At 63.9% G+C, this 13,728-nt stretch overlaps 1 protein-coding gene across 1 annotated transcript; it reads left to right on the forward strand.

The window, feature by feature from the left end:
• The first annotated feature begins 1,669 nt into the window (after positions 1-1,669).
• Positions 1,670-11,070, forward strand: GCGR (glucagon receptor). The gene is made up of 14 exons (XM_040081945.2): positions 1,670-1,791; positions 7,627-7,785; positions 8,084-8,180; positions 8,367-8,474; positions 8,673-8,794; positions 8,880-8,986; positions 9,077-9,230; positions 9,360-9,519; positions 9,600-9,660; positions 9,889-9,958; positions 10,106-10,194; positions 10,274-10,412; positions 10,516-10,557; positions 10,624-11,070. The coding sequence occupies exons 2-14, from the start codon at positions 7,717-7,719 to the stop codon at positions 10,915-10,917; spliced, it is 1,512 nt and encodes a 503-aa protein (XP_039937879.1). The 5' UTR covers positions 1,670-1,791; positions 7,627-7,716; the 3' UTR covers positions 10,918-11,070.
• Positions 11,071-13,728: the final 2,658 nt, after the last annotated feature.

The following is a 13,728-nucleotide window of genomic DNA, read 5'->3' on the forward strand; positions in this document are numbered from 1 at the left end:
AGAGGGAGCCGTGGGCAGGCTCCACAGCCAGGCCTGCGCCAAGCTGTGCCCGATCTCAGCTGGACAGCAGCTCCAGGGTAGGGCTGTGCCAAGGGCGCCCGTCACCTCTGCGGGAGCTGCCTCCTGGATGTGACACTAATTGGGCTCCGGCAGACTGAACAGAGGCAGCCTGGCACAGCGGAGCAGTGAAAGCTTGTCACCTTAACAAGGCCTAATGATGCTAACTGGCATCACCACTCTGGGCTTATGCCCAGCCGCAGCAGAGGCCACGGGCAGGTGAGCGCTCAGAGAGCTGGGCCCTCTCCTCACAAGCAGCTGCGGGCTCCCTTGGCAGGCTGTGCTTCCTCACATCCTGCAGCACTGCTCCTGGGGCTGGCGGGTGCTGCTCTGTCATGCAAAGGGCCGGCATGGAGCAGGAAAGCGATGGAGGCCCCTGGCCCCCAGCAGCGCAGCGCCCTGCTCGGCCCCTGCTGGCCCGTGGCAGGGACATTGCAGCTGGGCTGAGGTCCCACCGGCTGCGCCAGCCCCGCGCTCCCGGCGTGCCCGTGCCCTCTCACCACATCCCTTGTGGCAGCCGAGCTGCAGCAGTCACACTGGCAGGACAGCGTGTGCCAGACACAGCCGCGAGCACAGCGCCCACAGCTGCGATGCGAGGGCACCGCTTGTCTCGGGAGCAGCAGAGAACTGGGCTGCAGCCTGTGGCCGTGTCTGCGCTGGCTGCTCCCTGGTCCCACCCTGCCCTCTACCAGGGCCCCCCCAGCTGCCTGCAGGCGCTTCCCCAGGTCTCTCCCCCCGCCAGGTAGGGCTGGGGTCTGCCAGTCCTCCGCCAGAGCCCCCATCCGGGCCTGGAAGGGTGCCAGGGCCATCTCCAGGGCGGCGGCAGTGGGTACAATCCCCGTGCCAATGGCAGGACACCCGCAGGCTCCAGCGTGTGCCCGCACCCGCGGGGACTTCCAGCCAGCGGCGGCCGCGTGGAGTGGGACCCCAAGGGAGGCAGCTCTCGGGGATCCGGGGCTGGGCTGAGTGGGCTACCGGGGTACGTGCCGGCCGTACCAGTGCTGCCACGGCCGGCATGGCCAGCGCGTCCTGCACGTTTAGATGTGCTCCTGCCGGGAGGCCGGGACAGGACACCCCCGGGCCGGGGACTCCCCCGGATCCCTCTTTAGCCCCAGCCAGCCCGTCCCGGTGAGTCGCTCTTTCTGGGCTGTGTTTACCTGCAGCGGGACAGCGGCGGCCGACACTGACCCGTCACCGCCGGTGGCGGCCGGAGCGCGGGTGTCGAGGCGGCCGGCGGCGGCGCGGCCGAGATCCGTCCGTGTCCCTGAGGGTCCGAGCACGGCAGGAGCGGGCGGCGCGCTGGGACCGGGGGAACCTCCCGAGGAACGGATCCCCGGCCCGCTCCCTCGGGGCCGGCGCGGTCTAGCTGCCCCCGCAGCACCGCCCGTCCCCGCCGCCGAGCCGAGCCGGTGTCCGGGAGCGGGGCGGGGCGGGGACAAGGGGCAGCGCTCCCGCAGCTCCCGGGAACGACGGCCGGTGATGCGGGGGGAGCAGCGCCAAGCGCTCGGGCGGGGCCGGGGCACCGGGCTGTGCCCCCCTGGTGCCGGCGGGAGGAGCGCGGCGGCGGGACGCGGCACCGCGCCCGTGGTCCCTCCCCCCGGGCGGGTCCCACCCCCTGAGTCGCCACAGCCGCTGCCGTCGCGGCTCCGCTAAAGTTTTCGCCGAGCGCGCCGGACCCGGTCCCGGCCGGTCCCGAGATGCGTTCGGGAGCCGCCGCGATCCCAGCCCCGACAGGTACGGGCAAGGGAGGGAGGAGGGCAGGGAGCGCCCATGGCCGCGGTCTCGGAGCTGGGGATGTCGCGCGTCCCGTCGCGGGGATGTGGGTTCAAGTGACGACTGCGTTACCCCGGGGCCACGAACTGACCCCCGGGACCCCGGAGCAGCGGCTCCCAGAGTGGCCCCGATGCTGGGCAGCGACCCCGGGGAAAATGAGCCCCTGGGTGACGGGTGTTCTGGGCATGGGGTCGCAGCAGGGCTGTGCCCGCTTCCCGTCCGACGGCTGCCGCTGGCCTCCCTGGGCACGGGAGCTGCCGTCAGACTCACAGCACCCCTGGGCTCTGCCCTGGCTGTGGTGAGCCCCCGGCCAGCGATTCCAGCTGAACTCCGTCGCGTTGGGAGGAATTCCCCGGAGCAGCCCTTAGTCGGGGTGGGACGCTCGGGGTCTCCCTGCTGTGGGCACAGCAGTGCCCATAGGTTTCCTGCCGAGGGGCCGAAGCAGGAGACACTTTGCCAGCTCCCAGCTCTCCCCAAGCTCTCTGGGTATTACGGGGGCCTGGTGCGAGTGCCCTTTGTGACTCTGTCCCGAGCTCTGCTGTGTCAACACCGTGTTGGTAAATGGCTTTGTTTAACCAGGACATGTCGGGTATGTGACCTTGCCGTCCTCCTGGTTGCAAGTGCATCTCCAAAGCTGCTGCAGGTCCTCTCTGCTCCCCTCGGGGTGGTGAGGGAAGCAGGGACTGCGGGGGCCAGCCAGCTCCCCTTGCACAGGATGGCCTGAGGACGGAGCATCTGCTCTGCTCAGCCCTGGCCGTGCATCCCGTGGCACTGCACCCTGCCCCACGCAGCGCCTGCCGCGGGTGTCCTGAACCACACCAAATTCAGTGATTGCCCCTGCGATTTTGTCTGTGCATCAGCAGGAAAATTTAGAGCCTGCAGGACCCCTCGTCAGCGTGTTAGTGCTGCCCCAGCTGCCAGCTCCTGTGGCTTCCCACCAATCCTGCTCCTTTCTGCACACTGTGGTGCATTTTTTTTTTTTTTTTTTTTTTTAATGTTCTGTTGCCTAGAGAGGGGAAAAGAGAAAAGGCTGAATGGAGAATAGGCAAAATGTGGATTAAAAATAGTTAATGAAAAAATGTGACCACAAACCCTGATCAGCAGCACAGGGCTAAAACCAGCCACTGAGCACAGCATCTCCAGGCAAGGACAGGAGCAGGAGAAGCCAGACACAGGGGAGATGGGATGGCTGCTCAGCTCCATCCCCTTTTGCTCCACCACCGCATCCTGCTTTGTCCTGCATCCCCATGTCCTTGTTTATCCACCCCAGCACTGGGTTCGAGTGCACATGCCTGCGCACAGCGGGTGCCAGTGGACGGCTGGGCGTGTGTGGCCCCCGCAGCACCCCCTTCCTTGCTGGGGCTGGGGTCTGGCTGTACCCGGGGCTGCAGGTCTGCTGCTCGGGAAGGCGGGTGTGGAGCTCCCGGTGCAGGGGAGTGTGCGCATGAGCCTGTCTGCACTGACCTTTTCCTAGGCTTTTCCCAGCCCTGTGCCTCCCCTGTGACATGCTAACCACACGTGTCACACCGTGCCTCTTGTGCCTTCCTTCTGTGTTTCATAGCTTTTCATGCAACGTGATGAACAAAAACACCCCTTTCCTTGAGCCAGGGTTGAGGTGCTGTGTGGCTCAGCATCCCCTTGCCAGAGCCTGCTGGGCAGCAAGGTAATTTGGCCAGGCTGTATCGTGGTCCCTCTTTGGTACAGGGCAGCTGTGCAGGTGCGCCCCAACCGTGCCTTGTGGTGACCGGGCGGTAGTGGAGGTGATGCAAAGAACATTTGTCCTCCGCATCCTATGCTGCCGTTGGTGAAAACACCGTCAGGGCTGGTTTAGGTTTTTCTTGGTCCAAGGTGACACAGAATCCAACATCACCAGTGTCTGGTGATGTCGGTTCTCTCCATGTGCCGCTGCTCTGGGCTTCCACAATCGTGTAACTCTGTGCAAACAAGTCACAACCTTGCAGCACGAGGACTGTTCCGGGCTGCTCAGCCGCTCCTCTGCTGCCAAAGTTCCTTGTACTTAGTTCTCGAGGAAAGAATGGAGAAGGGGAGTAGGAAACATCTCTGAGCTTCCAGCACGGACACAGGGCAGGGGCGGTGCAGGACAGACCTCCTGGGTCTTCCTGCCATGGCCATCTCCCCTAGCCTTGCCCCACTTGCCGTGGTCCAGGGTGGAAAGTGGAGCAGCATCTGCAGGGCCAGGCTGGCACTGGCATTGCATCAGCTCTGGCCCAGCACCGTCCCCTCCCCTGCCAAGTGCCCAAGCCCCTGCCGTGCTGGCATGTAGCTCCAAGCTCAAAGCCAAGCCAGCAGTGGAAAGCACCGCATTAGCGCACGGGGGGCTAATCCCTGTGTCCAGAGGCCGCACAGCCCCCACAGCTTCCTCCAAGCCAACGGGGCCGTGCTGGGTGCAGGGCTGTGCTCACAGGAGGCCAGGTGCCACCCCACCGGGGAGTGCTGCGGGAGCAGGCTCTGGGGGGCTGCACCAGCCTCACAGCACTTGTGCAGGGCTGCGGCTGTGCCGAGGTGCTCCCAGGTCACGTTGCAGATGCCCATGAGTGTCCTATGGAGACTTTACCAAGCCACTGATCCACGTGACTATTGGCAGCAGTGATCCCAGATGTGGAGCTCATTCTCTCACACATGCAATGGCAGCAAAGCCAGAGGGGCTGGGGTGGCAAAATCCCCAGGGGAAACTGACCACCATGGGATGAGGAGAGAGTCCCTTCTTCCTAGGCAGGGCTGGGCACTCAGCCACCAGTGAGGGCACAGAGCTGTTGCAGGATATCATGGAGGCTGCACACCCATCAGTGGGGAGCAAAATCCTAACACAGGCCTTTCCCATCCATTCCCTTTGTGTGCAATGCCGTGGCAGCAGTGCACTCAGGTCCTCAATTTGCCGTACACCCTGCCTGGGCTGGCCCCTGCCTCCTGACCACCCACAATGGCAGCTGCCATGAGCTGCAGGTCGGCTGAGGGCCACAGGGGCACCAGTCAAGGGGAACGGGGGTCCTTGCTTTGCCCCTGTGGCTGCAGGGGTGGCACTGCTGGCTTGGGAAAGGCAAATGCAGACGTCAGTGACAGCCCCACTCTGAGGGCAGACGATGGTGCCTGTGTCTGACCCCTCTGGTCGCCAGCACTGGGGCTACCAGCAGTGGTGTTGCACGTAGCCATCCCGGTGTTGGCTCTTTGTTCCTGCTCTCCTGGCACAAGGTCTCTTCTTCACGGCTGTGGCTCCTAGTGGAGCCGTACTGGGTGTTTGCAGCCTGGGCTCCATGAAGGTCAGCAGCCACAGAACCATGACACAGGAACATACTGCATTGTCCAACACCCGCGTGGGGCAAAAGTCCCCCGGACACCTGCTGTCATGCACTGCAGCCGCTCAAAGGCACCAATTCAAAGGCCAGGCACCCTCCACCCACTGCTTATGACTTGGTGTGATAGGGGATACCCCAAAGCCTGGCTCCAGCTGGGGATGAAGTGCCAGGGCAGGGAATGTGGCACTGGGAGCCAGCTGGGCACAGCAGAGTGAGAGGAGGTGGTGAAGATATGGGGCCAGGTCCCTTGTGCAGTGCTTCCTCTGGCACCCAGGGCACGGCTGCGAGGCGCCGCAGCACATCCAGCTGGTAGAGCTGCTACCCAAGGCACTGCAGGCACTGCTGCTGGGCAGTGCCAGCTCCGGGGAGGTGCTTGTGCTGCCAGTGGTCCCGGCCACCCCAGAGCTTGCTGTTCCACCACACAGAGCCACTGCTCCTTCTCTGCCATTGCTCATTGGCACCAGACCAGGGAGAGCTGGTCCATGGCTACTTGTGCACGCCCACGCCTCTGCTGGAAACAGCGCCCTGTCCGTGGGTAGCAGGGGCCCCTCATCCTGTAGGTAGTAGGGATCCGGCATGGTGCCACGGTTGTGCAGCGCCACAGGCAGCTGGGGCAAAGGGCCTGGGCAGGGTGAGGGGGAAGACCCGTGCTGGGGCGAGGAGCATGACCGGCCCCCGTGCCAGGACCCCTCACCCAGTGCAGTCTGCCCGGCTTGGCCACGGTGGGGCCAGGGCCGGGGAGCGGCTGCCAGATGGGGGGAGTCCAGGGCAGAGGCCTCCCTGCTGCTAAATCCCACTGCAGCAACTAAAAATAGCGACACCTCTGCCCCAAAGTTGCTCCCCGGCTGCACAGAGGGGCTGACAGCAACTCGCTGTGACCCAGGGACCTGGAGGAGCATTCCCAACCAGGGCAGGGACTGATGCTCGTTCAGGGACAGGCACTGGGATCTTCCCGTGGGACGGGGACATAGGCAGCAGCGGGATGGGGCAGGTAGAGATGATGTGGGGCTGAAGGGGGGCACAGGGATGGTGGGATCAGGCTAGCAGGGGGATAAGGACAGGGATGCTGGCATGCGGGTGTGGGAGGAAAAAGAGGAGGATGCTGAGGTGGGATGGGGGAGGGACTGGGACAGGGATACTGGCGGGGCAACAGTGTTTCTGAGGTGGGGCTGGGGTGATGCCAAAACCAGGAATTCTGGAATGGTCAGGGGGCTACTGGGCACCCAACAAAGGTCCCTATTCACAGAGCCTACCCAGTGAGAGCTGTCCCAGGAGGCAGTTCCCGCTGTCCTGGGACTGGCTAAATAAGGCCATCGTAGGTCCTGCTCCCCAGGCTGCATCTGGAGCCCCATACACTGATTAATGAGCTTCTCCAGCAGCCACTTGCGACATGGCAAGTGGGTCTGCACGGATGGAGGAAACACGACTTTCCCAGGGATAAAAATAGGCACAGGCAGAGCAGCGAGCTCTGGGAGCAGAACTGGTCGGGGAGCACGACGCTCTGGCTGGTGCCCAGGGGGAGCCCAGGGGCTGGGGGTGATGCTGTAGTGCCTGTGGTGGCACTGGCACTGCTGTCCATCCCTTCCCCCCCAGCTTGGCTGCCCTCACCCCACACAGGCAGCCTTGCCGTGGGGCTGCTGCCATAATGGGCTCTTGTGGGAAGAGCCAAAATCCTGCTCAGGAGCCCCATAACCGGCTTAGGGGGATGGAGGGAATTAGGGCACCTCGTGAGTCGTGGTCTGTGGAGCACCCGGACACCATGTCAGGCGAGGCCCCACGTCACTGGCTGGAGCTGGGGGTGATGCACCCACAGGGGCACAGCCCAGCTGAGCTTGACCTAGAGCCACAGCAGCCCCACAAACCAGGATCCCTGTGGGTTAAAGGCCAGTGTCCCCATCCCTGCTGGCCCCCGTGATCTCCCTGGCTCCTTGGCTGCTGCCATCCATAGTGGGTGCTGCTGCTGGACCATGGCTGGGTGTTAGCGGCCCAGGCATGAGAGCCCATGGAGACAGGGAGAGCCCAGGTGCCAGTCTCTCTGCCTGAAAGGGTGCTCAGGTGTTAGGAGCGATCCCTTCTATCCTGGGGTTCCTGCATTCTCAGGACTTAGCAACGCTGCGCAGCTGGGTCCCAGCAGCAGTGTGCGGTGGCACAAGCCCAGGTTTTCTGTGGGGGTCTGGAGGCAGCACTGCCGCTGCACTCCAGCCACACACGGGCTGAAATTGGCTTGGTGGGCAGAGAACCTGCATGGCCACTGTCCCAGTGCCATCCTGGGGAGGGTAATACAGGCACTTGGTGCAAAAATGAGCGAGCAGATGGCTGAATGTGAGCACCAAGCAGGGTCGGGTGAGGATGGGGGCAGGAGTGAGGCACCATGACTGGGGGTGGCTCTGTGCCAGAGTGGCTGCCTCCAACCCCACCTGCCCCCAGCCCCATGTCCCCCAGCTCTGTCCCAGGAGTCCCCGTGACTGTGCATCTTGCACAGGGTTGCCCACATGCCAGGGCCGTCACCACCGGGGTGGAGAAGCTGCTGAGGGCCAGTAGGAAGCTGTGTGCCCTGCGCTGTGTCCCATGCATGTGGTCCAGAGGAGGGATGTCCCAGCCACGTCTCCTCATCCTCCTGGTGCTGCTGCTCTGCTGCCAGGTAAGGATGGGCTGTCACACACGAGGGTGCTCTGCCCCATGCTCAGCCCGCTACCCACACGGGATCCACCCCATCCCACTGCATCCCCTCGCCATGGCATGTGGTACAGCAGCTGATGTCCATTTCTGCCTCCCCTGCCATCCACAAGACATGGCATGGCACGGCACAGAAGGGCATGACGTGGCATATTAGCCTGCACTCCCCTGTGGCTGTGCCCAGGCTGTGGTCACTGCCTGGCACAGCGTGGTGGCCCCTGCGAGCAGGACACGTGATGGGTGATGGTCCCTGGTGCCCGCAGGGTCCCTCTGCCCAGATCACGGATAATGTTGTTGAGAGGTGGAAGGAGTACAGTGAAGAGTGCCAGCGCAACATGAGCCGCCTGCCTGCACCCACAGGTCAGTGCCTGTGTGGGGTCCAGAGGGGTTCTGGTGGGATGGCGTGGGGACGGGGTCCTGTTGAGATGGGGATGGGGCATAGGAGCCGACACAGGGTCCCAGCAGGATGGGGGACAGACCAGAGGGGCCAGTGGAAGTCCTGGCACCTAGACGGAGGGTGAGACCAAAGCTGCTGTCCTTCTGCAGAGCTGGTCTGTAACCGCACCTTCGACAAGTTCTCTTGCTGGCCCGACACGATGCCCAACAGCACAGCCAGTGTGCCCTGCCCCTGGTTCCTGCCCTGGTACCAGAAAGGTAACAGTGGGGAGGTGTGTGTGCACATGCAGCCGTGCAGCGTGTGCAGCCGTGCGGGGTGTGCAGCTGTGCAGCGTGTTCACACGTGCACCTGTGCTCTGGGGACACCTGTGTGCTGTGTGTGCTGCTGCTGGGCCAGTGCACGCTGCTCACGGGGGCGCTGAGGCTGGCATACCCCACCATCCCCTCCCCTCACAGTGAAGCACAAGCACGTCTTCAAGACCTGTGGGCCAGATGGACAGTGGGTGACGGGGCCACGGGGACAGTCCCTGCGCGATGCCACACAGTGTGCGCAGGATGACGAGGACCTAAAGGCACAGGTGGGCAGACCTGGGCAGCAGGGGTGTGGTGGTCCCTGCCTGCCCCCCACCTGCCCCTGCCCTCACTTGCTCCCTCCTCTTCCAGGAAAAATTTGCCAAGACCTATGGCAGCTTCAAGGTGATGTACACTGTGGGCTATTCAGTGTCCCTGTGTGCGCTGCTGCTTGCCCTGGCCCTGCTGCTGGGCTTCAGGTGGGCGTCTGGGCGTGGCTGTGCCCAGGGTGGGCAGGTGGAGGCCGGGGGTCCATGCACGGGCATTGACAACGCTCCCCAAATCCGCAGCAAGCTGCACTGCATGAGGAACTACATCCACATGAACCTCTTCGCCTCCTTCATCCTGAAGGGTGTCTCTGTGCTGGTCATCGACGCCCTGCTCAAGACCCACTACAGTGACAAGATCGACGGCTACAACGTGCAAGTCTGGCTGAGCGACGAGGTCAGTGCGGCACCGGCAGGGACAGGGACGGACAGTGCTGGTGGGGCTGGGGGTTGGCTGGTCTGGGGGCACTGGTGGGGACAGGCACACACACTCAGACAATGCTGCAGCCCTGACCCCTGCCCACAGGCAGCCGCAGGCTGCCGTGCAGCCACAGTCTTCATGCAGTACGGCATCGTGGCCAACTACTGCTGGCTCCTGGTGGAAGGCATCTACCTGCATAACCTGCTGGTGGTGGCCGTCTTCTCCGAGAGGAGCTACTTCACCCTCTACCTGTGCATCGGCTGGGGTGAGTGTGGGTGAGCTGCCCCCCACCCCTGACCCTGTCCCCTGCTGTGCTTCACCTGTCCTCTGCTCACCTCCCCTCAGGGGCACCCATGCTATTCCTCATTCCCTGGGTCATCGTGAAGTTCCTCTTTGAAAACATACAGTGAGTACCAGCTCCAGCTGCTGGAGCGGGGCACAGGGCACAGGTAGGTGCATGCGGGACTGTAGGGACATTGTGATGGCCCTGGAGAGACTCCACACCTCTGCCCATGCAAGGAGCAGGGTGCTGGGCCTTGGTATTTGCTTGGTTCAGGCTGCCAGTGCCATGCCAGACTCCATCAGCTGCCTGGTCAAGGGGCCTCTTGGCAGTCCCCATCCCTCCATTCCACAGGTGCTGGTCCACGAACAACAACATGGGCTTCTGGTGGATCCTTCGCTTCCCCGTGTTCCTGGCCATCCTGGTGAGCCCTCTGCAGCTCAACGTCTCCCTCACAGGCCCCAAGATAGCTGTGAGAGGGGCTGCTGAGGGCGGGGGAACAGAGGTGTCCTGTCTGCCCCTGCCTCGGGCTCTGCCTGTGCCCCTGATGGCTCCCTCTATTCCATTGCAGATCAACTTCTTCATCTTCATCCGCATCATTCAGATCCTTGTTTCCAAGCTCCGTGCACACCAGATGCGCTACACTGACTACAAGTTCAGGTGGGTGCTGGACGTCGTTCAGGCTGTGTTCCCACGGTGCACACGTGTGTGTGTCCACCCAGTGACCCCTGTCCCACAGGCTGGCCAAGTCCACACTGACGCTGATCCCGCTGCTGGGCATCCACGAGGTGGTCTTCGCCTTCATCACAGACGAGCACGCCCAGGGCACGCTGCGCTATGTCAAGCTCTTCTTTGACCTCTTCCTGAGCTCCTTCCAGGTGAGCCCAGCCCTGAGGAGCAGCCCTCCATGGGGAAACAGTCACAGAAGGGAGCAGACTGAGGTCTGGTTATACACTTCACGCCTCTCCTTCCTCTTCCCAGGGGATGCTGGTGGCCATTCTCTACTGCTTCGTCAACAAGGAGGTGAGCAGGACACTGAGGGCACGGGCAGCAGGGACACGGGGTCACACTGACAGCTGCTGCCCGCAGGTGCAGGCAGAGCTGCTGAAGCGGTGGCAGCGCTGGAAGCTGGGGAAGGACCTGGCTGAGGAGTACAAGCACACCTACAGCCATGCACCCAGTGCCCGCAACGGCGCCGGCAGCACCTGCGAGAAGCACCAGCTCGTGAGCGGCTGCGCCAACGGGCTGGGGCGCAGCCTGGCCCCCCACCCCAGCTCCCAACGCCTGGAGAGGAGTGGGCGCAGCACTGCCGAGCACCTTGCCCTGGGGGGCCATCACCACTGCTATGAGTTTCCTGAGACCACGGCCGAGAGCCACTTCTGAGCCCGCAGCCAGGTGGGAGGGCTGTGCTGAGCCGCTGGGATGCTGCCGTTCCCTGCCCCATCCTCCCGAGGTGCTGGTGGGCACTGGGACCTGCCACCCTGGTGAGGCTGCTGTGCTGGGCACATGGACAATGGACACAGCGAGGCAGGCGAGTGGGACCTGGACCTCTTGAAGGGGGAACTGTGGGGCCAGGGGTTTTGTGGGGGTGGGAGTTTGTCCTGTGGTGCTGCCCTCGTGCGCCTTCGAGTCTCTGTGCGCAGTGCTGTAATTTATCTGTCATATCTGTAAATAGGTGTGGGCCCGTGCCGGGCTGCAGGGCCAGCTCCGTGTGTGCCTCTCTGTGGGCTGTGTGGACTGGGGACACTGGGGACAGTGGACACGCGTGGACTATGCTCCCAAGCACCCCACGGATGCTCCCAAGCCATAGCTATGGATGGGGAGCTGAGTCACCTGGCAGGGACAAGGCTGCACCAGAGGACAGCTCCTCCGACTGCTCCACTGCCCGACCCCCAGCCCAGCAGCCCTGCTGCCCCGCTGCCTGCCCCACGGTGCTGCACAAGCGAGTGGGGCAGACATGCAGCAGCAGCCGCTGCAGCGCTGCCGGCCGGGGCTCCAGCTCCCCCAGCAAGCGCTTTCCTTTGGCCGCTAATCGGCTCTGTCCTCTCGCTGCCAGGAGCCCTTAATTAAATCATTTGGCTCTGCCCGCGGCACCCCCGCTCTCCCGGTAGCTGGCCCAGGCCGAGGCCGGGCATCACCCGCCGGCAGCGCTGAGATCCGTGAGCAGCAGTGGGGTATGGGACTGCAAGACCCCTGTGCCGACAGCCCGGGCCGGCTGGGGCGGGCTCACAGCGCTGGCCTAAGAGGCTTGTGCTGCGCACATGAGCGCTAAGCCCGGATGCCGCAGCTTTGGGCACCACAATCGCCTGGTGTGCGGGGATTAGGCCGGTGCCGCTCCCCGGCTGGGTTCACCCTGCCCGAGGGTGACGGACGGAGAGCCGCCCCGCCGTGACCCCCGGCACCCACGGACCTGGCCCTGGGCACTGCCCATCGCCCGTCACTCCGCCCCACCCGGCCCCGAGCGGGTGACGGTCCCCGGGTGTCCGAGTCCCGTGCACAGCCCGGCACGGGAACCGTGCTGAGCAGGGGCTGAGAGGCGGAGCTGCGCCCCGGCAGCCCCACGCAGTAAACGCCGGGCAGGCGGCCGCACCCTCGGTGAATCCCACCTTCTGCAGCACCACCCGCACGGCCACGGCCCTGACACCCGCGCCAGCCGTCAGGAGCCGCACTGTCTGCTGCGGGCAGCGAGGCATCAGCGGGGCTGGTGAGGCACGGAGAAAGAAGCGACGGCCCAGGCCACGCAGAGCTTGGCTCCGGCAGCAGAGCCCAGCCCAGCACACAGTAATTTTCCTCTGTTTACTCGACATCTCGCTGTCTGCCCTGGCCGAGCGGGACCCGGCGCCCAAGAACCAGTGCGGCGCTGGCAGCGGGGATGGGAGCAGCAGAGACAGGGGACAGAGGGTCTGTGCTGGGGCTATGGGGCAGTGGCAGCAGCACTGTGGGGCTGTGAGGACACAGGGATGTGCAGAACGAGCAAGGGGAGGGGAGCACAGGGTTGGGGGTCTGCCCAGGCCCCCAAGTGCAGGAATGGGGACAGGAATAGAGAGCAGAACAGGGATCACCCTGCTCACAGTCATGGTGCCAGAGCAGCCCAGGCAGCCCCCATGGAGCCAGCGGCCCCACAGCCGCTGCCGTCACGGCGGCCTTCCTGACGCGGTAACGAGTCTAATTGAGGCAAATTGCTGGAGCACGAAGCAGTTTCTGGGAAGGTAAATATGGTCATGGCACGGGGCTGTGCCCTGCGCCTGTTCTCCAGCGTTGCTGTGGCAACACCCCACTGTGGACCCTCAACCCCACCAGGGCCAGGCTGGCCCCCAGACCTTGCCCAGCAAGGGTGGCCCTATGTGTGCCACACAATGATAGGGACCCTTTGGGGACCTCAAGCCAGCCCCAGCCCATGAGTGTCCTGTGGAAATGTCCTGTGTCCCCTGGCACCGAGGGGCAGCCCTCAGCACTGCCCCATGTCCCACAACCCCATCATCCAACAGCCTCAAGGAGGGATGGTGTCTGCTGGTGCCCTGGAGCCCCATGCAAACGCACGATGTCTGCCTGCACCAGGCCATGTCCCACAGCACCCGTACCAGCCAGGTGTGTCCCAGAGCTGGGCACTGCCTGTGCTGCAGGGCTGTGTCTGCAGTCCTGGTCACTTCCAACTCCCACAGAGCCACATGATCTGGCCAGCAGCTCCCCGATAACCACGGTAACCTGATAACTACAGCGCACCCGGAACAGCTGGGTGAGGAGGCAACACCGCTCCTGGGACCTCCCTGGAAGTGGGGCTGGCCCCAGCCCAAGGACACAGCTCCTGCGGGACTGCAGCACCATCCTTCCCCACCACTGCAGAGCTGCTGGAACAGCACCCCGAGCTGCCTTGGCCTGGCATTGCCAGCGGTGGTGTCACCTGTGTCCATCCCGCCAGCACTCGGGGGCACCCACACCCCGAGGGACAGCTCAGGCAGCACAGCCTGCACACATGTGCACACACGTACACCACACACACAGGTGCACGTGTGTACAGACAGACAGACATACACCACACACACACAGAGGTTCATGTGTGTACAGACACACACGTGTGCACACACATACACCACACACACAGGTGCATGTGTGTACAGACAGACATACACCGCACACACACACAGAGGTTCATGTGTGTACAGACACACACGTGTGCACACACGTACACCACAC

The sequence above is a fragment of the Hirundo rustica genome, chromosome 18 (genome assembly GCF_015227805.2).
Source record: "Hirundo rustica isolate bHirRus1 chromosome 18, bHirRus1.pri.v3, whole genome shotgun sequence".
NCBI lineage: Eukaryota > Metazoa > Chordata > Aves > Passeriformes > Hirundinidae > Hirundo > Hirundo rustica.

Bases quoted from the DNA above. Each gene is read 5' to 3' on its own strand.
- GCGR (XM_040081945.2), top strand. From the start codon at position 7,717: ATGTGGTCCAGAGGAGGGATGTCCCAGCCACGTCTCCTCATCCTCCTG. The intron at 9,520-9,599 runs GTGAGTGTGGGT...ACCTCCCCTCAG, and splicing joins CTACCTGTGCATCGGCTGGG to GGGCACCCATGCTATTCCTC. The intron at 10,195-10,273 runs GTGGGTGCTGGA...CCTGTCCCACAG, and splicing joins TACACTGACTACAAGTTCAG to GCTGGCCAAGTCCACACTGA.